General features: G+C 31.9%; 2 protein-coding genes across 2 annotated transcripts; both read left to right on the top strand.

Moving 5' to 3' along the window:
• The first annotated feature begins 580 nt into the window (after nucleotides 1–580).
• On the top strand, nucleotides 581–1,417 carry LOC120161187 (protein SENESCENCE-ASSOCIATED GENE 21, mitochondrial-like). The gene is made up of 2 exons (XM_039171450.1): nucleotides 581–788; nucleotides 1,027–1,417. The coding sequence occupies exons 1-2, from the start codon at nucleotides 715–717 to the stop codon at nucleotides 1,256–1,258; spliced, it is 306 nt and encodes a 101-aa protein (XP_039027381.1). The 5' UTR covers nucleotides 581–714; the 3' UTR covers nucleotides 1,259–1,417.
• A 3,931-nt stretch (nucleotides 1,418–5,348) lies between these two features.
• On the top strand, nucleotides 5,349–27,066 carry LOC120161089. Its single transcript, XM_039171373.1, has 3 exons — nucleotides 5,349–6,219; nucleotides 21,434–21,538; nucleotides 26,833–27,066. Exons 1-3 carry the CDS (start codon nucleotides 5,395–5,397, stop codon nucleotides 27,064–27,066), a joined length of 1,164 nt encoding a protein of 387 aa, XP_039027304.1. The 5' UTR covers nucleotides 5,349–5,394.
• The last annotated feature ends 857 nt before the right edge of the window (nucleotides 27,067–27,923 follow it).

Genomic DNA, 27,923 nt, shown 5'->3' with positions numbered 1-27,923 from the left:
TGAGATCAAGTAGAGGAGAATGGTAGATGAAGTTGATCTGTTGGGGAGTTCAATCGTTTCTACGACCTTTCCGGAGAGTTCTCTCGGCTTCTATGGCGGTAGTTGTTTCTAGATGCGGGATTACCAGAAAAGTAGCTGTGGCAGTTTGTGATTTAGAGTTTGGGTATGTAGATTTTTAATTTTCTTTACTTTAATTTTTATTTTAATATACATATAATAATAATGCCACATTATAAGAAAAATATAACAATAAATTAGAGTGGTTAAAACAGAAATAATTCAAAAGATGAGTCATAAATTAAATTTTAATGATCAAACTAAGAGTAAAAAAATAGTTGAATGATAAATAATGTATTTTACATAATTAATAATAATCACAAGTTACGCTGCAAAACAAAAAAATAAATAGAGAGTAAAAACGGCTTTAACAATAACAAATATTACAGGTGGCACTTGGCAGCATAACAAAAGAGGGTTCCTTTTGGCATTTGTGGTCGCTAGGCCTCGTCTCAAGCAATTGTAACCTTCTATATAAACCTCAACAGACTTCCCTTTAGAATCCATCCTTTTGTAAGAAACAGAGAGTTAATACACAAAGGCTTTTTCTTCGCTGCTGCGGAATTCTCTTCTCCTTTCTTTCCAACCACAAAAAAGCACACGCACTTCATCCGCAGCAGCGTTCAAGAAGCTTTCTTTCTCTCATAAAAGAAGAAAATGAGTCGCTCTTTCTCAAACGCTAAGCTTTTCTCTTCTTTTCTTGTCGATGGAATCTCTAACGTTATCTCAAGGTACTCATCTCCCCCCCCCCTTTTATTGGGAAGTGAGAAAGATATATTAGACCAGATAGATATCTTTAAAAATTTTAAATTATCATATATTTTAATTATTTTTTATTAATAATTTATTTAGATCTCCTAAAAATTTTAATATATTGGTCTTTTTGAATTTTAGAATTCTTCTCCTAATATAAAATCCCTCGTCTCTATGCAGAAACAATAATTTAATGATGTTTGGTATTTTTTTTAGACGAGGATATGTGGCGACATCGCAAGGATTGTTGTCAAATGGAGTAAAGGAAGCAGCAGCAGCAAGAAACGCCGCGGTGTTTAAGATAACAGGGGAAGACATGGCGGCGGCGGCAACTAAAGAGAACGTGAACTGGGTTCCCGACCCCAAAACCGGATTCTACAGGCCGGAGAACTCCGACAGCGAGATTTGCCCGGCCGAGCTCAGAGCAACGCTCTTAAAGAGGAACTAAATAAAACACACATTCATATATCTGTATTGGGACAATGAGATTATAAGTGCCGTAGGGGCTTTTTTGGTATCTGAAGTGGCTTGTTTTGTTTGTTTCTTTGTCTTTGGTGATAGTAATGTTTGTTTCTGTTTTGAGAATTACAACCAATAAATAGCAGGGTTGGCGTTTTCTTATTTTAATATCACATTTTTTGTTTTTGTCGCTTAATGTTTTCGTTTCTCCTCCATATTTACATTCTTTCATTTTTAAATTTTGCATTATAATTCAAACTTATAAAGCGATTATTAGCGTGCACAAATGGAAGGTTAATAATTAAAATGAATTTGAATTAAATCAAGAATTCTTTGAATATTTTCAAGATTACATGGGATTTAGACCTTACCAGTACAACAAAAGCGTTATTGCCATATATATATATTGTCAAGTAGGTTTAATTATATTTTTTATCCTCGTATTTTTTTCAAATTATACTAATCGGCAGAAAAGATAAGATGTCAAGTTCCTTTTATTTTTATTTTTTTATAAATCTGAAGTGAAAATTAGGTAGTATTTGTTCAAAGACTTTTAACCCTTTGACAATGAAGGCCCAAACCCCTACATAAGCGGTACTCGAATCTGGGACCTCAACGGATAATAATAAAGTCCTTAACCATTGAGATCGCTTGATTCGTACATGTCACGTTCTTTTTATAATATTGACAATAATTATTTTATTTTCTTATGTAAAAATAAAAATAAAACAATATTTAAAATAAAAAAATCATTGAATATATATTATCATAATTATATAAAATTATAAAATCATAAAATATGAAAATATGTGGAAAAAATTAAAACCATTAAAAATCCACTCATAATTCATGTTAGTTTAATTTGATTAAAAAGTAAAAAAATCAGAGGTTAACAAAATCAAAAATCAAAATAAATTTTAAAAAATATTGTTAGACTATTTATAAGAACGTATATAACGTGTTTCGTCGTATTTACTACATTGTGGGAATGAAAAAATAAATGTTGAATTTTTTTCAAATCGTTTCTTAAAACTTGAATTTAAAGATAATAGTTATTAGTGGTTAAAATTGATTTAAAGACAAGTGTCTCGATTGAGATCAAAACCAAACATCGATGCCTTAAATATTATTATTTAATAATCAAAATATAATAAATCTTATAGTTCGGTGACTAGGTAAGTAATTTATCCTATTTGTGATGGAAGACGCAAATATGCGGTGAATTGTCATGTGTCGGACTGCCCACAAAAACCAAAGCCATCGAGAGGATGCACATATCTGTTCGTCTGAAAACGACACACTCTATACAATACTTGGAGCCTGCACTGGTACAAGAAAATAATAAATAAATAAATATTTGTTTAGAGGCTGTTGTATGGGATGAGGTGGCAAACACTCAGTTGAAATCCAATAGGATGTTGACATCAAAATTCCAAGGTTGATATTCTGGAAACTAGATCCCCATGGAATTTACAAATCAGCGAAGCCACAGGTTGCTAAAATCTTTCCATCTATATATCAAAACCTTTGGCATTGATGGGACTACGCAGAATGTAGTTATACTTTTTTTTTAAATATAAACATTTAGTACATTAAATATAATAACAGTAGCAAGACCGTACATGCTCCATTTGAAAGAGTGAAAGCTAGGCTGTGAAACTTATATAGCATTACTAATAAACTTTAGTTTACATATACTCCTTTAAAGACGCAGCATCGGGGTAAGGAAACAACTTAAAACATAGGAGTATAAATTATCAGACTTTAAGATTATATTCGTATTCGTTTATTTGTAATCTAGTGTTATATTACATTATTATTCTTCGTTTAGTTTACATTATTACCTTCGTACTCGTAGTCTAGTGATATTAATTTTAGTATTTTTAAGCTAACAATATATTATAATATTACCTTGGTATAAATGTACATTTTTTCAATTAGATATTTTACATAATAATATTGTCAGTGGAGACGATAGAGTTTGAAGCTAAAATATAAATTAATTTTATATATAAACTTCATAAATGTTTAAAAGCTTTACAAAAAATATATTTGAGTGATTAATTTGCTTGGGTTTAAAATTGAGAAAGGCCTAAAGAGTTTTTAAACCAAAATATTTAAATCAATGAAAGACAACTTTAACATTTTGGACCAAGATATTAAATTTTCAAATATATTGAATTAAAATATTTTTTTATAATATAAAGAGTAAAATATAATATACAAATTAAAATAATTATTTGTATAATAAATAAATTAAAACAAACTTTTAAATATAGTAAAAAAACATCTAATGAGATTTACGTAACCTCCTCCTAAACATTAGACCAAGCATGTCCATATTGTAAAATCCATTCAACAAAAAGTTGGTAGAACCAAGTAGAATTGCGAGATTACTTTTAGATTCAAACATTGTGTAGGTAGGGATGTGAACTCTTATTATCAAAGAGTTAAAAATCTTTTAACAAATTTTACTTTATATTTATCCCATGTTTATTTTAAAAAAATTACGAGATTGTTAACGTCTTTGCCAAGGACAAATTTCAAATACCAACTAGGTATGTAAACGAACCGAACGTTCACCGAATTGTTTGGCGGGAAATTTGTTTATGTTCGTTTATTTATTAAACGAACGAACATGAACAATATTTTGTGTTCGTTTAATTAAATGAACAAACATGAACAGATGGCTCGTTCGTTCATTTACGTTCGTGAACGTTCGATAATATATTCGTTTATGTTCATTTATGTTTGTTCGTTTATGTTCATTTATGTTTGTTCGTTTATATGCGTTCATTTATATTTAGTCCAATCTCTCTAAACCCGTTTAAAATATTAAAGCTCAATAAATTTTAATATGATACCCATAAATATTTTAAAATTCAATTAATTTTAAATACAAATAAAAAAAGCTCAAAACAATTAAATATAATATAATCCTAAAATTGTTAGAAAGAAAAAATATTTTTTCATTTATGTTTGTTTACGTTAATTTATTGTATTCGTTTATGTTCATTCATTTGTGTCCATTTACGTTCGTTTATTGTGTTCGTTTATGTTCGTTTATCATTTAAATGAACAAACATGAACCAACACAAACAAGCTACATTCCTTAACGAACGAAACCAAACAATAATTTTTTTGTTCGTTTATGTTTGTGATCGTTCATTTATTCGGTTAAAGTTAAATGAACGACCATGAACATACCCCGTTCGAGTTCGTTCGAGTTCGTTTACAAGCCTAATTCCAATTCATATTTGCCAGAGATCTGGATGAGGCAAATCGCGTCTATGTTGGATTTTTGGACCATCCAGTTGGATTTATAGAGGTAAGTAGGGATAGATTGAGCGGAAAGTGATCGGGGTAATCATCCAAAATTTCAACTTATTATTTATTTTAGCTATTTTTTATTTTTTATTAAAAATATGACTCATTATCTCCTAAGATTTTCAGAGTTTATTCCCTTCTTAAATTTTTGAAAAGATTGTATGTCTGTCCTTGACTTACTATAACCATTCTCGAAGCAGAAACGAGTACGTGCCATAAGAACAAAGTGGGCCTCGTGGGCTACCATCAGAGTGAAAATGGCCCAAAAATTAATGGATGACAGCCTATTACATCCAATAGAGTTGGATAATATTATTTAGTGTATGGTGGCTTGGTTAATTGTATTGAAATTAAAAACTTTAAAATAAAATTTTGTATTTAATTTAGTATAAAATATAGGGTAAAGTATAGTAATGGTAACTGAACTTTTCTAAAGCTTTCATTTAGGTCCCTCAACTTTTAAAACTTACAATACAGTCCTCCAACATTTAGTCCGTTTGCAACATAGCCCCCCAACAGTTTCGTCGGAGACCATGTTACAAACGGACTAAATATTGAGGGACCATATTGTAAATAGACTAAATATTAGGAGATTATATTGCAAGTTTTAAAAGTTGAGGGATCTAAATGAAAGCTATCAATAGTTTAGTGACCATTACTATACTTTACCCTAATTTTAATTTTAATGGTGGTTGAATTGATCTCTAACCTTTATGCTCATAGTCATAAATCATACCAAAACTCCAATCTTTAAATACACAGTTTCTTCACCTTCGCCATTTTCGAAACCAGTTAACGATGAAGCCGCCAGAACCTCATATTTACCCGAGAAACCATTCAAAAAACCATGATTTCCTTCCAGGTCATTTCCTCTTCGTCACCGTCGTTTTTCTTCTTCAAATCCCAGAAACAATCTCCTCAATCGCCGCTCAAATCCCATTAGGGTACATCAAACACTGCAACGACGTTGTACCGGCGTCAACGGCGGAGCCTAGCGCTCTCTCTTTCAGCCCCATCGTGCCTATCAGCCTCGACTTCACCATCGGGTATTACAGCGGCGGAGACTCCATTTTCTTCCAATCGAATCCCGCCACCGATGTGCTGAAAGCCGCTACGTTTCATGCTCGTTCTCGCAAGATTACCTTGATAGTAATAAAACCCGGAATATATAAAGTGAATGGAAAGCTCGTTTTACAAACTCTCAAGTCGTTTCCCGTTCCTTCTTCCGATGACGGTGTCTTAAATCCCCGCCGTGGATTTCCGCGGACGTTCCGGTTCAGGGGACCGAGAATCCCGTCAATGGTCGATAGAGGAATGCAGGGTTTTTCACTTGGTGGGTTTTGGTCGGAATCTACTGGGAGGCTTTGTATGCTTGGGTCAGGGACAAGTAACGGAAATACAGATAAATTTAGGACCTTTAATGTTGTTCTTATGCTTAATTATTCAACTAGTTTTAATGTCTCCGGTAGTTTAATCTCTGGGGTTCTTCAAAGTGTGGATTCTGAACCCAGTTTGAGTTATTTTGAGCCTGTGTCCATATTGGGTGTGAGGAGCACTGGGAATTATGAATTTAGTTTGGTTGATAATGGAAAGGAAAGTTTTTGTTTAAGTGAAGGAGAGAATTTGGATGGGGTCGTTCTGCGGTGCGGCGCCTAAAAAACGGTTAATATACGGCGTAACCGGTTAAACAAGTGACCGGTTAAAATTTAGACCGGTTATGTTATATTATTTAACCGGAAATATTATAAAGTACAATAACATACTAGGTAGCGCTTATATAATGTAATAGGTAGCGCTTATATTTACCTATTTTATAAGTAAACCGGTATATTTATACCGATAGCATTGCAAATTTACCTATTACATTATATTATATTGAAAGTGTCCATACTTTTTATAAAAAGGATCGATACTTTAACAGTGTTTCATGTTTTCCACCTACAATATTGATTTAATAATTTCATTTGCACAAAAAATTATTTGATTGTTTTGATATTTTATAAAATATTATTTAGAATTTTTAATTTAATAATAATATATACCGTAACGTAAAAAATAAATCATTAGACGCCTATAATTACTAAATTAATATCTTAAAACTCACTCAAAAGATAACCTTAAATTAATGTTTTCCACAGTGAAAAAAGTATGGACACTTTTATAAAAAGGATAGACACTTTACAATATAACCACTACCTATTGCTTGGCATCATATGAGATTTGGATTTTGATTTCCTTTTGCTTGGCACCATATGAGCTTTGGATTTTGATGAGCATCGGAAGTATTTCAGACTTATGATTTGGGTGGTACTCAACTTATGATTTTAGTTGCTATTTGTTACATTTCTTGTATACCACCCAGATCATACGCCCGAAACGTTTCTGACGCTTTAAAGTTGACCAAAAAATAAAATGGTCGGGATTTCCCTCGCGTTTATACGTTGGAAAAAAAACAATGGAAATTAGGAATAATCAATGATAACATGCATATTGGCTTGGGCTAATATTTATAGTGGAGCCGAAATATATATTAAAATTCAAACTCAAATTGAAATTTAAATTCAAACTCCAATTACATATGAAATGAATTTGAAATGCAGTGTTAAATTGAACATGAAAATTGCATAATTGATTCATACTGTTCAAGTAACATGCTTTATGAACCATCAAGCTAAAAGACAATATTGATTGAGTTCAAAGCTGAGTTGTGAGTTGATGGAGTTGTCACACTTGTCACATGGTTGGAATAAAGTACTCACATGCGAGATAGATACCTATTACATTATATAAACGATACCTATTACATTATATAAGGGCTACCTATTACATCATATGTTTACCTATTTTATTGAAAGTGTCCATACTTTTTATAAAAAGGATCGATACTTTTTTTAAAACTTATGTAATTTATGTTTCAATTTTTTTAACAGTGTTTCATGTTTTCCACCTACAATATTGATTTAATAATTTCATTTGCACAAAAAATTATTTGATTGTTTTTATATTTTATAAAATATTATTTAGAATTTTTAATTTAATAATAATATATACCGTAACGTAAAAAATAAATCATTAGACGCCTATAATTACTAAATTAATATCTTAAAACTCACTCAAAAGATAACCTTAAATTAATGTTTTCCACAGTGAAAAAGTATGGACACTTTTATAAAAAGGATAGACACTTTACAATATAACCACTACCTATTACATTATATAAACGATACCTATTACATTATATAAGGGCTACCTATTACATCATATGTTTACCTATTTTATTGAAAGTGTCCATACTTTTTATAAAAAGGATCGATACTTTTTTTAAAACTTATGTAATTTATGTTTCAATTTTTTAACAGTGTTTCATGTTTTCCACCTACAATATTGATTTAATAATTTCATTTGCACAAAAAATTATTTGATTGTTTTTATATTTTATAAAATATTATTTAGAATTTTTAATTTAATAATATATACCGTAACGTAAAAAATAAATCATTAGACGCCTATAATTACTAAATTAATATCTTAAAACTCACTCAAAAGATAACCTTAAATTAATGTTTTCCACAGTGAAAAAAGTATGGACACTTTTATAAAAAGGATAGACACTTTACAATATAACCACTACCTATTACATTATATAAACGATACCTATTACATTATATAAGGGCTACCTATTACATCATATGTTTACCTATTTTATTGAAAGTGTCCATACTTTTTATAAAAAGGATCGATACTTTTTTTAAAACTTATGTAATTTATGTTTCAATTTTTTTAACAGTGTTTCATGTTTTCCACCTACAATATTGATTTAATAATTTCATTTGCACAAAAAATTATTTGATTGTTTTTATATTTTATAAAATATTATTTAGAATTTTTAATTTAATAATAATATATACCGTAACGTAAAAAATAAATCATTAGACGCCTATAATTACTAAATTAATATCTTAAAACTCACTCAAAAGATAACCTTAAATTAATGTTTTCCACAGTGAAAAAAGTATGGACACTTTTATAAAAAGGATAGACACTTTACAATATAACCACTACCTATTACATTATATAAACGATACCTATTACATTATATAAGGGCTACCTATTACATCATATGTTTACCTATTTTATTGAAAGTGTCCATACTTTTTATAAAAATGATCGATACTTTTTTAAAACTTATGTAATTTATGTTTCAATTTTTTTAACAGTGTTTCATGTTTTCCACCTACAATATTGATTTAATAATTTCATTTGCACAAAAAATTATTTGATTGTTTTTATATTTTATAAAATATTATTTAGAATTTTTAATTTAATAATATATATACCGTAACGTAAAAAATAAATCATTAGACGCCTATAATTACTAAATTAATATCTTAAAACTCACTCAAAAGATAACCTTAAATTAATGTTTTCCACAGTGAAAAAAGTATGGACACTTTTATAAAAAGGATAGACACTTTACAATATAACCACTACCTATTACATTATATAAACGATACCTATTACATTATATAAGGGCTACCTATTACATCATATGTTTACCTATTTTATTGAAAGTGTCCATACTTTTTATAAAAAGGATCGATACTTTTTTAAAACTTATGTAATTTATGTTTCAATTTTTTTAACAGTGTTTCATGTTTTCCACCTACAATATTGATTTAATAATTTCATTTGCACAAAAAATTATTTGATTGTTTTTTATTTTATAAAATATTATTTAGAATTTTAATTTAATAATAATATATACCGTAACGTAAAAATAAATCATTAGACGCCTATAATTACTAAATTAATATCTTAAAACTCACTCAAAAGATAACCTTAAATTAATGTTTTCCACAGTGAAAAAAGTATGGACACTTTTATAAAAATGATAGACACTTTACAATATAACCACTACCTATTACATTATATAACGATACCTATTACATTATATAAGGGCTACCTATTACATCATATGTTTACCTATTTATTGAAAGTGTCCATACTTTTTATAAAAAGGATCGATACTTTTTTTAAAACTTATGTAATTTATGTTTCAATTTTTTTAACAGTGTTTCATGTTTTCCACCTACAATATTGATTTAATAATTTCATTTGCACAAAAAATTATTTGATTGTTTTTATATTTTATAAAATATTATTTAGAATTTTTAATTTAATAATAATATATACCGTAACGTAAAAAATAATCATTAGACGCCTATAATTACTAAATTAATATCTTAAAACTCACTCAAAAGATAACCTTAAATTAATGTTTTCCACAGTGAAAAAAGTATGGACACTTTTATAAAAAGGATAGACACTTTACAATATAACCACTACCTATTACATTATATAAACGATACCTATTACATTATATAAGGGCTACCTATTACATCATATGTTTACCTATTTTATTGAAAGTGTCCATACTTTTTATAAAAAGGATCGATACTTTTTTTAAAACTTATGTAATTTATGTTTCAATTTTTTTAACAGTGTTTCATGTTTTCCACCTACAATATTGATTTAATAATTTCATTTGCACAAAAAATTATTTGATTGTTTTTATATTTTATAAAATATTATTTAGAATTTTTAATTTAATAATAATATATACCGTAACGTAAAAAATAAATCATTAGACGCCTATAATTACTAAATTAATATCTTAAAACTCACTCAAAAGATAACCTTAAATTAATGTTTTCCACAGTGAAAAAAGTATGGACACTTTTATAAAAAGGATAGACACTTTACAATATAACCACTACCTATTACATTATATAAACGATACCTATTACATTATATAAGGGCTACCTATTACATCATATGTTTACCTATTTTATTGAAAGTGTCCATACTTTTTATAAAAAGGATCGATACTTTTTTTAAAACTTATGTAATTTATGTTTCAATTTTTTTAACAGTGTTTCATGTTTTCCACCTACAATATTGATTTAATAATTTCATTTGCACAAAAAATTATTTGATTGTTTTATATTTTATAAAATATTATTTAGAATTTTTAATTTAATAATAATATATACCGTAACGTAAAAAATAAATCATTAGACGCCTATAATTACTAAATTAATATCTTAAAACTCACTCAAAAGATAACCTTAAATTAATGTTTTCCACAGTGAAAAAAGTATGGACACTTTTATAAAAAGGATAGACACTTTACAATATAACCACTACCTATTACATTATATAAACGATACCTATTACATTATATAAGGGCTACCTATTACATCATATGTTTACCTATTTTATTGAAAGTGTCCATACTTTTATAAAAATGATCGATACTTTTTTTAAAACTTATGTAATTTATGTTTCAATTTTTTTAACAGTGTTTCATGTTTTCCACCTACAATATTGATTTAATAATTTCATTTGCACAAAAAATTATTTGATTGTTTTTATATTTTATAAAATATTATTTAGAATTTTTAATTTAATAATAATATATACCGTAACGTAAAAATAAATCATTAGACGCCTATAATTACTAAATTAATATCTTAAAACTCACTCAAAAGATAACCTTAAATTAATGTTTTCCACAGTGAAAAAGTATGGACACTTTTATAAAAAGGATAGACACTTTACAATATAACCACTACCTATTACATTATATAAACGATACCTATTACATTATATAAGGGCTACCTATTACATCATATGTTTACCTATTTTATTGAAAGTGTCCATACTTTTTATAAAAAGGATCGATACTTTTTTTAAAACTTATGTAATTTATGTTTCAATTTTTTAACAGTGTTTCATGTTTTCCACCTACAATATTGATTTAATAATTTCATTTGCACAAAAAATTATTTGATTGTTTTATATTTTATAAAATATTATTTAGAATTTTTAATTTAATAATAATATATACCGTAACGTAAAAAATAAATCATTAGACGCCTATAATTACTAAATTAATATCTTAAAACTCACTCAAAAGATAACCTTAAATTAATGTTTTCCACAGTGAAAAAAGTATGGACACTTTTATAAAAATGATAGACACTTTACAATATAACCACTACCTATTACATTATATAAACGATACCTATTACATTATATAAGGGCTACCTATTACATCATATGTTTACCTATTTTATTGAAAGTGTCCATTTTTATAAAAAGGATCGATACTTTTTTTAAAACTTATGTAATTTATGTTTCAATTTTTTTAACAGTGTACTGCGAATTTAAAATGATAATATACTTGTAGTTATTGTACATACCTAAATATGTACTGCGAATTTAATGTTGTACCCACCCTTTAACTACAGAAACATGTTCAAAATGAACCTTCGTTTACATATCCATCAACTCCTGGAGCACTGAACTTGCACAACAAAATTTTTGCCATGGATAATACTGATGTAGACAATGTTAAGCCAACCGAGGAATGCCATGAAGTACATAATGTTGATGAATCTGACAGATTGGTTGGTCAGCTCTTCTGTTCACGTGATCAAGCTTGGCACTTTTACAAGGGATTCGCACGGGAACATGGGTTTAGTGCACGTAAGGGAACAACACGGCTTGACGTGGAAGGGAATGTGAAGACACAAGAATTTTGTTGTTCCAAAGAAGGGTTTCGAGTATCAAAAGTCAATACTGTTGATCGTCAACGTGCTCATACGCCAGTCACAAGAACAGGATGTAAGGCTAGAGTCGTAGTTACAGCAACAAATACAAACGATCAGTGGGTTATAAGTAAGTCTGATCAGAAACATAATCATGCATTGTGCACATCTGCTATGACACCATTTATGCGTTCTAATCGAGCTGTAAGTAAGGCTGATATCGATGAGGCAACAACATTGAAAGAGGTCGGTGTTGGCACGTCACAAGTAATGAACTATTTAACGCAGCAGGCAGGGGGCTATCATAATGTTGGATTTACACATAAAGACCTCTACAATGCACTTCAAAGAGGTAAAGCAAAGGAAATCGTCGATGGGGATGTGAATGCGCTTATTGCCTACTTTGATTATAAGAAACATGATGATCCCGGGTTTTTTATGACATACTCGGTAGACGAATCGGGGGCATTGTATAATCTTATTTGGTCGGATTCTACATCGAGATCGGATTACACATGCTTCGGTGATGTAATTGCGTTCGACACAACGTACAAAGATAATTTGTATGGTCGACCAATTATGCCTATTGTTGGTGTCAATCATCACCAAAGAATTAGAAAACTCGTTTGGTTTGAATCATTCAGTCAACCAGAGCATTGTAGTAAACAATGTTCGTGACCCTCAACGAAAACAACGCAAGCGAAAAGAAGTGCCGAAGAACAAGGTCGAGAAGCAAATTAGGCGATGTGGGTACTGCAACGGTGAGGGGCATAACAAACTAACATGTCCTCAAGTCAAGCTTAGTTTGAGTACAAGCACACAGCCTACATCAACTGATTTTTTCGAAGACGGAATGGAATGACAACGATCTCCATATAATATATCGTAAGTATCAACATCACTCCTATTGTATGTACATATAAATATTTTGAATGAAGGAAGAAAAACCGCGTTACTTCAAATTACCGACACTTTTTTAAATGGTATGGACATAAAGTACCGACACAATATTATAAAGTGTCGATATAGGTTGTAGACCTATTCGCTCATAAAACCGGTATATTTATACCGGTTATATTACAAAATTATCTATTACATTATAATTATGGGTTCCGATGTATAAAATGTCGACACTTTTTTAAATCGTATCGACACATTTTTCTTCCAATATGGACATAAAGTACCGACACAATATTAAAAAGTGTCGATATAGGTTGTAGACCTATTCGCGCATAAGACCGGTATATTTATACCGGTTATATTACAAAATTATCTATTACATTATAATTATGGGTTCCAATGTGTAAAATGTCGACACTTTTTTAAATTGTATCGACACATTTTTCTTCCAATATGGACATAAAGTACCGACACAATATTAAAAAGTGTCGATATAGGTTGTAGACCTATTCGCGCATAAGACCGGTATATTTATACCGGTTATATTACAAAATTATCTATTTTATTATAATATGTTGAAAGTGTCCATACTTTTTATAAAAAGGATCGATACTTTTTTTAAAGATATGGTAGTGTAGTTGAAATTGTTGCTCCCTTTGTGACCATATATACAATTGTATTAAATATGAGTTTTGCAATGTTTGGAGCCGTTTTGGATTTATACTTTGCTATCCACCAATAATCGTTGTCTCGAAGCGTTGAATGTTTTCCCCCACTAGGCCGGATATACCATGTGAGCATTTTGTGAAACACTCTCGACTCTACATCGAGGTGAATTGGGCTATTTCTAGTAACCCGTTTAATTGTAGACCAATCTACACCATTTTCATCTGAATCCCCTGTATTCGCTACACCTAAACCCTCCGCAATAGTTTCTGGAGATATATATATATCCTTCCCCATGACATGTGTATTAATTCCTATTATATTAGTCTTATTAGGCTCGTGCTGTAAGGAAGCATTGTTGTAGAAGACTCTAACTAGGTTGGGATAATATCTTGGTTCTACACCAAGGAATTCAAGCCAACCCCAAGATGTAAATATGGATTTAAAACTAAATGCATATTTATCATCAAACAAGAAACCCAGGTCAATGACACGTTCGGGACGAATCTTCCTTACTTTAAAACTCGTCTGCCATCTTTGTTTCTCCATGTCGGATCTAAAGTTCAGAGTTTCGAAGGACCTGATTTCCTCAGAAGAATCGTTTGTTACAGAAGGAGGTGGTTGAGAAGAACTGGGTTGAGAAGAGCTTTGAGAAAGACCTCGCTTCTGACGCTGACGTTTTGGAGCCATTTTGGTTGGATGCTACCCCTATTACAATGGAACACAAACACATTCAGGATAAAAACTCCAATATAGAAATCAATCAAACCCATAAAATATCGATAAATTTACCTGAATATCTGATCGTCACTTATGATAACGGTAGAAGGAAGAAAGAGGAAGATCTGCCTGCTTGCATTTATGTTTAGGGTTTCTCGATTAAGAGTACTATATAAACGGTGGAAAACACTTGATATTTAAATTTGTATCGACACAAAATATATTAGTGTCGACACATTATTTAGACATATTCTCTCATAAAACCGGTATAATTGTACCGGTTAGATTGAAAAATTACATATTACATTATACTTTTGGGTTCGATGATTTTGGGATCGACACTTTTTATATATGGATCGACACTTTATGGGTGCACCTTGTTTTTAATTCATTCTGGGAAAAAAATATCGACACAAACTATATTAGTGTCGACACATTATTTAGACTTATTCTCTCATAAAACCGGTATAATTGTACCGGTTAGATTGAAAAATTACAGATTACATTATACTTTTGGGTTCGATGATTTTGGGATCGACACTTTTATATATGGATCGACACTTTATTGATGCACCTTGTTTTAATTCATTCTGGAAAAAAAATATCGACACAAACTATATTAGTGTCGACACATTATTTAGACTTATTCTCTCATAAAACCGGTATAATTGTACCGGTTAGATTAAAAAATTACATATTACATTATACTTTTGGGTTCGATGATTTTGGGATCGACACTTTTTTATATATGGATCGACACTTTATGGGTGCACCTTGTTTTAATTCATTCTGGAAAAAAAATATCGACACAAAATATATTAGTGTCGACACATTATTTAGACATATTCTCTCATAAAACCGGTATAATTGTACCGGTTAGATTAAAAAATTACATATTACATTATACTTTTGGGTTCGATGATTTTGGGATCGACACTTTTTTATATGGATCGACACTTTATGGGTGCACCTTGTTTTTAATTCATTCTGGAAAAAAAATATCGACACAAACTATATTAGTGTCGACACATTATTTAGACTTATTCTCTCATAAAACCGGTATAATTGTACCGGTTAGATTGAAAAATTACAGATTACATTATACTTTTGGGTTCGATGATTTTGGGATCGACACTTTTTTATATGGATCGACACTTTATGGGTGCACCTTGTTTTTAATTCATTCTGGAAAAAAAATATCGACACAAACTATATTAGTGTCGACACATTATTTAGACTTATTCTCTCATAAAACCGGTATAATTGTACCGGTTAGATTGAAAAATTACAGATTACATTATACTTTTGGGTTCGATGATTTTGGGATCGACACTTTTTTATATATGGATCGACACTTTATGGGTGCACCTTGTTTTTAATTCATTCTGGAAAAAAAATATCGACACAAACTATATTAGTGTCGACACATTATTTAGACTTATTCTCTCATAAAACCGGTATAATTGTACCGGTTAGATTAAAAAATTACATATTACATTATACTTTTGGGTTCGATGATTTTGGGATCGACACTTTTTTATATATGGATCGACACTTTATGGGTGCACCTTGTTTTTAATTCATTCTGGAAAAAAAATATCGACACAAACTATATTAGTATCGACATGACCCTTAATGTGTATAAGAAACATGTACAACAACATACTGCTAACTTTTCTCATCTCATTCATAATTATATTCACATAAAAAATATAAATCGTATACAAAATTATAAATCTTATACAAAATTAACTCGACATTTACATCATTGCATCCTTTTGTTATTCCTATGTAATATTGCAGCTTTTGTTATCTCCTGTCTTCGTTCATTTTGATTGTGGCTTACGAGATCGTTTAATACTCGCGATCGATCCCAGTCTCCAACAACCTATATTCAAATTGTCAGAACGTTAAGTATTGTCAACTACAGCATTCAATCTACGACTTTTAACAATTTTACCACAAACAATTTTTTCTATCCACTTACAAAATCACCAGTTGCCCCTGTAGAACCGATCGATTCCATCCACATCATCACATACATGCCGCAATCATATCTGTTACAAAATTTGAAAACCACACATGTCAATATGATGAATACTGCATAAATTAAGCTTTCTAATTGTGATAACATCTCATACCCATTCAATTGCTTATTCTTCTTATGCTCCACAAATTTGAAATTTTTCAAGGGATACTTTCCTAGAGATCCACATGACTCAACCCAAATGCGTTTCTTATTATAAGAATCTAATATTTTAATCTGCATTAAAATAGAAGAAGTTATGCACCAAAAAATTATGCATTATAATTTACATAATGTCCTTTCATACATACATACATACCAATCTCTTAGCATCCTTCACTCTCTGTTTAGCTGCTTCAGTTGTAAACATACTATCATATATTGTTACAACATGATCTACCATATCCAACACCAACAGATACCAATGTGAATTATGGTAGTTTATTGTGATCATTATCTGCAACAAATTTCACACCCAATTTGACAAAATTCAACATTCTATATCCGAAAACATCATTTGCAATTGGTATGGTGTCTTACCTTCTCACAGTCGGTGAATTTCACATAGTTATCCAATATGACACCCCAGAAGGTAGAAATACCCTCAACACTTTCTTTGTTGTTGCCTTCCAACGCCTGTTGCTGTAATTACGCAACAAACATTATTAATTTACCGTCTATAACACTACTTTTCAATATTTATTAATTTAACTCACCACTAAGAGGTATGGAAGGTAGCCAATCCTCCGGTGTGACTTTTGAGAATCGTAGCATATGGTCCAGGCGAGCAAATCGATAACCTAACAAAATTAATTACACAATCAGAACATATTCAATAAGTTTTATTTATTTTCTACTTTCTACTTACCACACCGCCAACCCATTCCGTAGGCTTCAACGTTGCAACGTCGTATACAGTAGCGAATTGATTTCCCATTGATATTACAGAATATCTGTATGAATCATTAGGATTAATATCTTGTCATGAAATATTTAAATATCACTCACAAAACAATATATTTCACTTACCCCGATTCTAACTCGCTATTCCATAAATAATCACAAATTGCAGCTTCGATGTCATCAATTCCGGTTGGAATGTCCGCTTTTTCAACCTACAATTTTGCATACAAATTTTTGTCACAACAACATAATAAAAATCAAATTAAGTATTCTTTTATTAAACTTACCTTCTGCTTCTTCTTCTGGGGTGCAGGACATTCCGAATCCAAAACTGCTGCTATAACACTCTCCGGTGTATAAATGACATCGACTTCCTTCCTCCTCATTTCTTCCATCTCTTCTTCTTCCTCCTCCCTCTTTTCTTCTTCATATTTTTTCAGTTCATCGTACTTTTTTTCTACATAGCTCTTCATATCTTTTATTTCACCCTTCAATTGAGCTCCTTCATCCGAGTATTTATCAACCACCCCCTTCACCCCCGTAAGTTCACTCCTCAAATCAACAACCTCCTTCACCACTCCCTCAAATTTTTCTCCCGTCACCATCTTAATATCACCCCTTAACACCGAAACTTCTTTCACCACTTCACCCCTCAACACCTCTACTTCTTTCACCACTCCATCTATTTTTCCTTCCACTACCCCCTTATGCCTCTCGAGTTTCTCTACGACTTGATCAAGTTTCTCTTCGACTCTTGATTGTCTTTGCATGATTTCAAATTGGATTTTTTTGATATCAGCCAATTCAGACATCAAAATGTCGAAGTTACTCTGTTTTGCTTCACCGTCGTCCCACTCACCTTCATCCCCAATACAACCATCCCTCCTTTCTTCTCCTCTGCCTCCACTGCCTCCTCTACATCCTTGCCAATAACCTTCAAAAAATTAAATTACAATATTAAGACATTGATTATATTCTTAATATTATTTAATTACATTTATTACCATTTCTTGCTTCTTCCCTCTATCCAACTTCAACTTCACCATCACTCTAACCACCTCTTCCTTCCCCCATGCACGGATGCGTGCCACTCCGGTTCTTTCATAAGCCGGCACTGCCTCACAGCCCGACCAAAAATCGAACAGTGCAACCTGCATTTATAATAAAATTAGAATTTTTATATAAAAACACAAAAAACTGATTCAACTCATTTACCTCTAAGATTGCTATGCACCCTTTGAGGTATCTCTGGCTGCCCTTTTTAAAGGTGATAATTGATTCAATCAATCTCGAATGGATATATTCAGCCCAATTGAATTCACCCTTCAAGCCTTCATCGCAAATGAGCTTCATATATTCCTTGTTCGTTGACGTATCACCCGTTGGACAAAGAAATATACCGACAAGGTACAATAGAACTCGGGCCTTCAGCTCATCCCCCAAGTAATATCCACTTTTGATATCCTCTTCAACTTCAGTATATGTCACCTTATGATTCAAACCATATTTGGAGGCAAGTGCTTTCCAGTTCTTACTCCTACAGACTTCTATAACACTTTTGCCTTTGTTTTGTACCCCCAATACGGCTGCAGCAGTCGATACCCCCAGAGGGAATGAATAATCACCATACTTAGCCATACATTGACTGACGTCAAATTGTGCCATCAAGGATCGACACAATTCCCTCCGAATAGGTCGATCCCTTACTCCGATCAACGATCCAAAACCTATTTCTCCCAGCACATTCAACTGACCCTTCTCCTTAAGGTGTTTAATTAATAAATTCACCCTTTTAATGCTGCATCTTGTCGACACTTCCTACATTTTTTAACAATATATAATGTTATAGTTCTTATATATTTTGTATCAACGTATTTACAAGTTTAATGAATACCTTATTTTCATGTGCTTTCCTCCGTTCTTTGTATTCTTTACTATCATTCCTTGACTGTGTGATGTAAGGTTCCTTTTCAGCATCACTCATTGAATTCCATTTGGACCTCACATCTTTTTCACCTAATATTAAACATAAACGTTTCTTAATCAATACATTAACACTAAATACTAATACTACTCAATGTCAATTTCATTTTACATACCGAACCGCTCTGTGTGCCATCTCCCTTCATCCTTTTGCATTCGGCCATACTGTTAACATTTAAAATTTGTAATCAATTTAAAGTTTATCGATACTTTAATCCAATTACCATTTCAACAATAATAACAAAAAGACATTGATACTTACTAGAAGTACATATATCCACCCTTTGGTTGCTTTCGAGTCTCGGCCTCAATTTCAAAGTCATCTGCTCCACCAACAATTTTCCAACCCATTGACTCCATTTTTCCTTCATATATCAGTTTACGCAAATCAAATTATTTTGTTACATACACTTTTCAATATACAAATATAGATAACTACTCTTGTGGTAAAACGGTTTTCTTCAAAAGAATTTGAATGGCCACACCAAAATGTGTCGGCACATTTATACAACCTATAATATCATTTTCTACCTATAATATTTAATAAAAGTATCGACATTTATATTTTTCCTTGAATATCTATTTCTACCTGCAATCGGTCCCAAATGCTTCCTTACTCCAAAACCCCAAACAACACATAAAAACCCTATCGCGATTACTGTAATAATAAAAAATTAGGGTTTCGACAACATACTTTTCGATTCGACTGCAGCAACAAACAAACAAACTTCGCTTTAGAAACGCCTTCTGAAATGCAGCAACAATTACTCTTCGATTTCAAAAACTCGTCCGTTCTATCTATTTTCAGAGGATATTTAGCTTATATTTTCATCGGATATGTTATTTATATTTAATCGATACAAATACAAAAGTGTCGATACTTTTATGTCAGGTGTCGATACTTTCGAAAGGATAATTACCTATTTCTTTGAAAGTGTCGATAATTTATTACACGTACTTACGAAAGTATCGACACTTTCAATATATCCGGTATCATTTTACCGTTTTTATCATTTTGATACCGGTTTTATCATATTTTTACCTGTTATATCGTTGTGGATCGATATTTTTTTTTAAAGTATCGACACATTATAGGCGCTATAACTGCTTCTCTTTTAAATTCACAAAGTGTCGATCCTTATATAACGTATCGACACTTTTAAATTTACCGGTTTTATCATTTTGTTACCGGTTTTATCATATTTTTACCTGGTATATCGTTTTGGATCGATATATTTTTTAAAAGTATCGACACTTTTTAGGATTTAAAACTGCTTTTAAAGTTATGTAATTTATGTTTCAATTTATTTAATAGTGTTTCATGTTTTCCACCTACAATATTAATTTAATAATTTAATTTACACAAAATTTTATTTGATTGTTTTGATATTTTATAAAATATTATTTAGCATTTAAATTTAACAATATTAACCAAATATAATAATAAATATGTTTTCAACAGTGAAATAAGTATGAACACTTTTATAAAAATGATATATACTTTTTTGAAAGTTATGTAATTTATGTTTCAAATTTTTTAATAGTGTTTCATGTTTTCCACCTACAATATTAATTTAATAATTTCATTTACACAAAAAATTATTTGATTGTTTTGATATTTTATAAAATATTATTTAGATTTTAAATTTAACAATATTAACTAAAGATAATAATAAATATATTTTCACAGTGAAATAAGTATGGACACTTTTATAAAAAGGATAGATAATTTACAATATAACAAGTAAAAATATGACAAAACCAGATTCATTATGACAAAACCGGTAAAATTTACTTGATATGTTAAACGTATGGACACTTTTATAAAAAGGATAGATACTTACCGATAACCAAAGTTTACCGGTTACCAAATTTTTTAATAGTTTTTCATATTTTCTACCTAAAACATTATTAGTTGTCAACATAATAGGTACCGCTAAACCGAATTTATTAAATACATTTTAATGTATCCGGTAATGCTGTATATTAGCCGTATATTAACCCGCCTTTCCTGAGACATCCCCATTTGGATGTTAGCAAAGCAAACGGAGGACTTTGGTCGGTGATTGTTCACCGCAGGAATAGGTTTGGATTGGATTATGAGAAGGCTTGTGATAAAGTTAAGGGTAAAGTATAGTAATGGTCACTGAACTTTTTTAAAGCTTTCATTTAGGTCACCAACTTTTAAAACTTACAATATAATTCAGCAACATTTAGTCCATTTGCAATATGATCCCTCAATATTTAATCCGTTTAAAATATGGTCCTCGATGTAACTGTTGGGGTCATATTTAAACAACTAAATATTGGGAGGTTGTATTACAAGTTTTAAAAGTTGAGGGACCTAAATAAAAGATTTAGAAAAGTTCAGTGACAATTACTATAATTTACCCTAAAATATAATGTTGTTCGTTTTTTAACTTGTAACCGACGTTGTCAAAGTTGATGGTAATTGTCAGAGGAGTTTGATTTTGGCTATAATTATATATTTGTATCCTAAGGACCAAATTAAAAAATTAAAATTGAAGAGGTCAAAACAAAAAATATTTTTTTATTTGACAGTTAAATTGACCTTAAATCCTAACTTTTTAGTGGGTTGATTTTTCAGTTTTTTTTTCTATTTCTTTCATTGGTCACTAAAATTAATTTTAAACTACAACTAATTAAATATATATCCAAACCCTAAACCCTAACTTTTAACTTAAATAAATTTTAAACTACAAATAATTGTGTAGACACTCATTTTCGTCTTTTTTTATATATATATATATATATATATATTATAGTTTTAAAACATTTTTAAAATAAATATAATATATAGTTTTAAAACATTTTGAAAAATATATATTATATAGTTTTTAAAATATTTTAAAAATAAATATAATTTAAAACATTTTTGAAAATATATATATTATATAGTTGATCCTCCAAGTGCTCAATCCAGGGTAACTAACCAACAGTATCTGAAATGGGGAAAATATTTTCGAAAAGTGAGCTAGGCTCAGTGTGTCCCAATATTACCATAAAATCACTATAGGTACACTAAACAAATCATAGTCCAATAAGTCTCATAAAAGTATACTGCAGTAAATCTCTTTAAAAAGCGTTACCCTAAGGGAACATCTTAGGGCCTGAGAGCCTACCCAAGATAGATTTCGGGGTCGTGGGGCCTACCTAAGAACACATCTTAGGGCCGCAGGGCCTACCCGAGAATAATCTCAGGGCCGCAGAGCCTACCTAAGAGTCACATTAGGTCTGTAAAATTTTCCAGCTTGATCAGAGCTGTACTTTATAAATTCGTATTCCAAAAATTCAATTGCACCGTGTTATAAATTCCATAAATCCATAAACATGGTAATCATATACCATTTCAAAACAATTATTAGATAACAGTCATAATCCATAAATCATCACATTAAATCGGTGCATCAACAATACGAAAACCAAAGAATTCAGTGTACCACATATTAAAACAAATAAAACAGTTCAGTAATAAATAGGGAACACACCTTGATAATATGTTCAAATCGTGGATCTACTGATTGCTGGTTTCACCACGCTCTGCTACAGTTTTCGAACCTAATTTATAATATCACTATATTACTAATGGGTAACATAAATAAATCTCTAAAATCATAAAATTTACGAGTCTTACGAGTGAATACTGGTATACGTGGTTTAACTGATCTAGAAGAGTTGGGTCGAGCTATCGAACGATCCGGAGAGTCTCTTGTACCTTCAAACAATAATAATTAATCAGCCTCAAATCTTACTTAATTGTTCAAAGCTAGAATTCTTAAGTATATAAGCATTTTTTGGGTTTGACTATCATTTTGGGGTATTTCGAGTCTGAATTTGGCCAAACGGACTGCGGAATCGGAATCAGGACGTCGAAAAACATAAAGTATGACTTTTTGAAAATTCAGATTCTTGGTCAAAGTCAAAGTCAACCACTTTGACCGTAGATTTGGAGACCTTCGGATTTGAATTTGACAAAACAGACCACGGAAACGGATTCGGCACGTCGAAAACTATCAGGATAGGTATACTCGGAAAAGATTAACGGTCGTTTAATGCTCGGTCAAAGCCATTTTAAGTTTTGGTCAAAGAAAGTCAACGGTCAACGGTCAACGGTCAACGGTCGGGTCGGGTCAACGGTCGGGTCGGGTCAATGGTCGGGTCGGGTCAGACCGGTCAAACCGATTCAGACCGGTCAAACCGGTTCGAACCGGTTGAAACCGGTCAAACCGGTCAGAACCGGTTGAAAACCGGTCAAACCGGTTTCCAGCAGCCACTCGCCCTGCGGCGGCGCGTGTGGCGCGTGAGGCGTCCTCCGGGGCCCTAAAAATCCCAGAAAAATTTCTAAAAATTATTTTGAGCGATTTCAAGATACTTACAACGATCGGTTCAAATTTTTGAACGGCGGAGAGCTCGATTTCAAATCGGCCGAATCTTTGACTGCACCACCTCCTCACGCGCCGCCGTCTACGGCGGACAAGATTGACACCGGTGAACTCGGAACGGCACAAGGAACACGATGGTGCGGGAGGTGTCGTAAACAGAGCAACGATCAGCGGTGAATTTAAGATTTTCTCGGCGATAGAGCTAACAAAACCGTCGCTACTTTGACTGGAAATTCCCGACGTTTGGTCGCGTTTCGCTTCAATTAATTTGAAGGTTTTGCTCCTCGCTCGATGATGAACACAACGGTGGTTTCAAAACAACGATCGGAATTCGGACGGCGTCGGAATCGAGTTTGGAAGTTGTGTGCGTGAGGAAGGATTTGTGAAATTGATTTCTGTTTTTCAAAACAGAAATCACGCATATATCAATTGTCTGCCGACACTCCATGGTTAAATTCAGGGCTTGGTCCCTAAATTTTCTTTAACTTTAAAACAAGCTCCAAGTTTTAAAATCTTTCAATTCAGTCCCAAATTTTCACAATTAAACCCTCAAATTTTAATTAAATATTATTTTGAAAATCGGGTTGTTACATGGCTTAACTAAGCCTTAGTTTTATATATATGCGGGCCGACCTTCTTCTCCGGCGAGGAGTTGAGAGAGTCTCCAACTCTCTCTCTCTCTCTCTCTCCTTTATTTTCGAGGACTGTAACAAATGGGGGTGAGGCTTAGCTAAGCCTTAGTTATATATATATATATATATATATATATATATATATATTTCAAAACTACGCCTTTTCGCTAAAGGGACCTTGCTGTAATTTCGCGCACGGGTAAAATGTACTCTCAATTCTTATAACTTGTAATGTTTACATTTTGGTCACTGATTTTAGTTTTTGTTATTTTTAATTATGACTTATAATTTTACGCATATTATATTTCAGTCACTAACACAATCATTTGTTTTCTTTCTTTTTCTTTTTCCTATTTTTTTAATTAACGTTTTTATTTATTTAACTTTTGTTTTTAAACTATTTTTTTTATTTTCCCCCTTTCATTTTATTCATTTTATTCTTTTTTTTATTCTCATTTCTTTTCCTTTATTATTTTGTTTTATTTATTTAATATTTTTTTATCTATATTTATATTCTTTATCTATTTTTTTAAACATTTATTTATTATATTTTGTCTAATATTTTCGATTGTTTTTTTAGAAACTCCAGTCAATTAAGGGTGAGTAATTCGAATCGAATAATTTTAATTTTCGCAATTAAAGACGATCAACAAATTAATTGGTACCGAAAGGGTGGTTCAAGGGTGTTAATCCGTCCTTGACCGTAACAGACTCCCGAACCCGACACGTTTCTGGTTCAACGCAGATCAGGTAAAATGGTGTCCGGCCCACCTAAATTCATTTTAAAGTGGTCGGTGGTGACTCTAACCCAATTCATTCAAGTCGAATCCCAATTCCGGGGCCCAACCGAAAGACGATTCTAACAGCCTGGCGACTCCGTTGGGGACAGGTAAGTGAGTCAGGCCGAAATTAATTTTCGGTTGTCTTTTTTAGCGAAAGTTATAAATTTTAATTTATTTATTCGATTCTAATTATTTATCTTTGATTATTTTTCAAATAAATAGTTGTACTAACGTTTTTTAATGATTTCAGATTTTCACATTTTTCATCTCTAGCTCTATACCCGAGCTCCAAACCCTTTTAAGTGGGGGTGAGAGCGCCGCCTTCGTGTGAATTTATTCACCGCATAAGCCTGGCAAGTAACCTTCGAGATTCATATACCTTATGTCTTCGTGTGAATTTATTCTCTTTATAGACATAAGGGAATGTGTCCTCTCGAGTTTAACTTAGTCCACACAAGCCTGTGATGGGTTTAGGACTAAGGGTCTGGCAACCCCAAGGGGGCACCAACAAGGAGAACTCAAGTACCTTTTTATAACCTAAACCGGGAGAGTACAGGGAATTAAAGCCCACCCCAATACCTCATTCAAAACCCTAGGCTACTTTGTTTCCTGCTTTATTTTATGTTCAAAGCATGCGAACTAGACAAATATACGGTTAGGATTTGTTTGAAATTAGCATGCGAGATAGAGATCATGTCCAGGTAGGAATTAAAGCATGTGTGGTAGATATCATGTGGGGTAAGATTTTTCATTTTTATTATTGTTTTGATTTACCTCACTAAGTCTTTTTATTTTTTGTTCTTCTTTATTTTGTTTTCATCATTCGCATCATTTAAAACGAGGTGTTGATCCACCAAAAACGTGTTTGTTAAACATGAATAATCTGCATTAATGGACAAAGGGGTTGTAATACAAGAGATGAAAATGCATAGGACATTCTACAAGGCGATTATGTATCACATTCAATCCAGAAGACGTGGTACCCACAATTGAAGAGTATATCACTTTGCTTCATTATAAAGGACTCAGAATGAACTGGGTCTACATCAAGCACAATAAAAGTCTATCTTTGAAGAACTGACTAACAGAGGTTACAGGGGCAAGATGAAGGTAACTGATCTTAGGAGTCACTTCAAAGTTGACAATGGCAAAACGATAACTGAAATTGGAGACCATTGCTGACGAATTCAAGAAACAAACAAATGGACTTCACATAGTTTCTATCAATTAAGGGCTCCAATGACGTATTTGTTGGGAACATGCTCAATAAAAGATAAATGCCAGAGGTGCAGTCCTTCGAGACTTTTTTTTTGGGGCAAACAACTCATCATTTGCATTGTTCATCCAGAGAAGCCAGAGCGGTTTGACAAGTTATTCAACCGGTGACGGATGAAGGTGGAAGACTAGTCAACATGTCAGAAGCTGTCAGAATATTTTTTGTCTCTTAAAAGATAAAACACTTTTATCCCAAAAAGGATTATTTCTAATAACATACGCATTTTTGGATTAATGCCTCGAACAATTCATGCATCATGCATTTAGATATTTTGCATTTTGTTATTTTATTTGCATTCACATTAACTAACGGAAACATGTCTCATCGGAAAGGAACAAATACTGGAGATACCACCTCAAGCTCAGGACACGCCCCATCCGCATAATAGCCGCCTGAAAAAGAAGAAGATGGAAGCAAGAATGGAGAAAATTGAGGAGAACATGGAAAAATTGCAGAAAGAACTTGAAGACAAGATAAGCCAGAGTAGTCTGAGTACTCTGAATACAATCATGAAGAACCAAGATTCTTTGGTTAATAAGATCGTTTCCAAGTTAGTTGACTTATAACAGACTAGTGTGCCTGGGGCATGTTCACCGGAAGGGGTAACTATACCACCTACCCCACAAGTAGTTGTCTCACCTGAAATCTTACTGGAACTTCGAGGGGACTCATCTGCTACAAAAGCGAAGCCCTCGGCCTCTATATTTAACCATGAGAACAATCTGGGTTATTATCATATACTGGATTCAGACGAAGATGACAAATCAAGGAAGATAGAGGAGAAAATCAAGAAATTAGAGGATCAAATGAAGGTAGTTAAAGGAGACCATGACTACCATGGAATTGATGTTGCGGAACTCAGTCTAGTCCCAGACTTAGTTTTTCCTCCAAAATTCAAGTCCCTGGAATTTGAGAAGTTTGATGGGAACAGTTGTTCATCCGCTCACATCACCATGTTCTGCCGAAAAATGACAGGATATGGAGGAAACGACCAACTCTTGATCCACTGCTTCCAGGAGAGTCGGTCGGGCTCAACCATTCGGTGGTACAACCAGTTAAGTCGATCAAATATCAAGACCTGGAAGAACCTGACCAAGTCATTTCTGAAACAATACAAGCATGTCAATGACATAAGGCCAGATCGAGTTATACTACAAAGCATGGAAAAGAAGCATAATGAGAGTTTTAGGAAATACGCATAAAAATTAAGGGACTTGGTTGTGCAAGTTCATTAATCGTTGGATGAAAAGGAAACCCGAAAGCTCTTCGTACAGACCCTGAATGCTCCATACTTTGGGCATCTGGTTGCGATCACATTAGGAAGCTTTTCAGACTTGGTTATGGCCGAAGAAATTATAGAGTCGGCCATAAAGCAATGTAAAATTAAGGATAGTGAGGCCAGTAGGAAACCTTCAATGCGAGA

Source organism: Hibiscus syriacus, unplaced genomic scaffold, assembly GCF_006381635.1.
Source record: "Hibiscus syriacus cultivar Baekdansim isolate YM2019G1 unplaced genomic scaffold, ASM638163v2 tig00111398_pilon, whole genome shotgun sequence".
Taxonomy (NCBI): Eukaryota; Viridiplantae; Streptophyta; class Magnoliopsida; order Malvales; family Malvaceae; genus Hibiscus; species Hibiscus syriacus.
The sequence above is the reverse complement of the archived record's forward strand: the minus strand, read 5'-3'. Positions and strand labels throughout refer to the sequence as shown.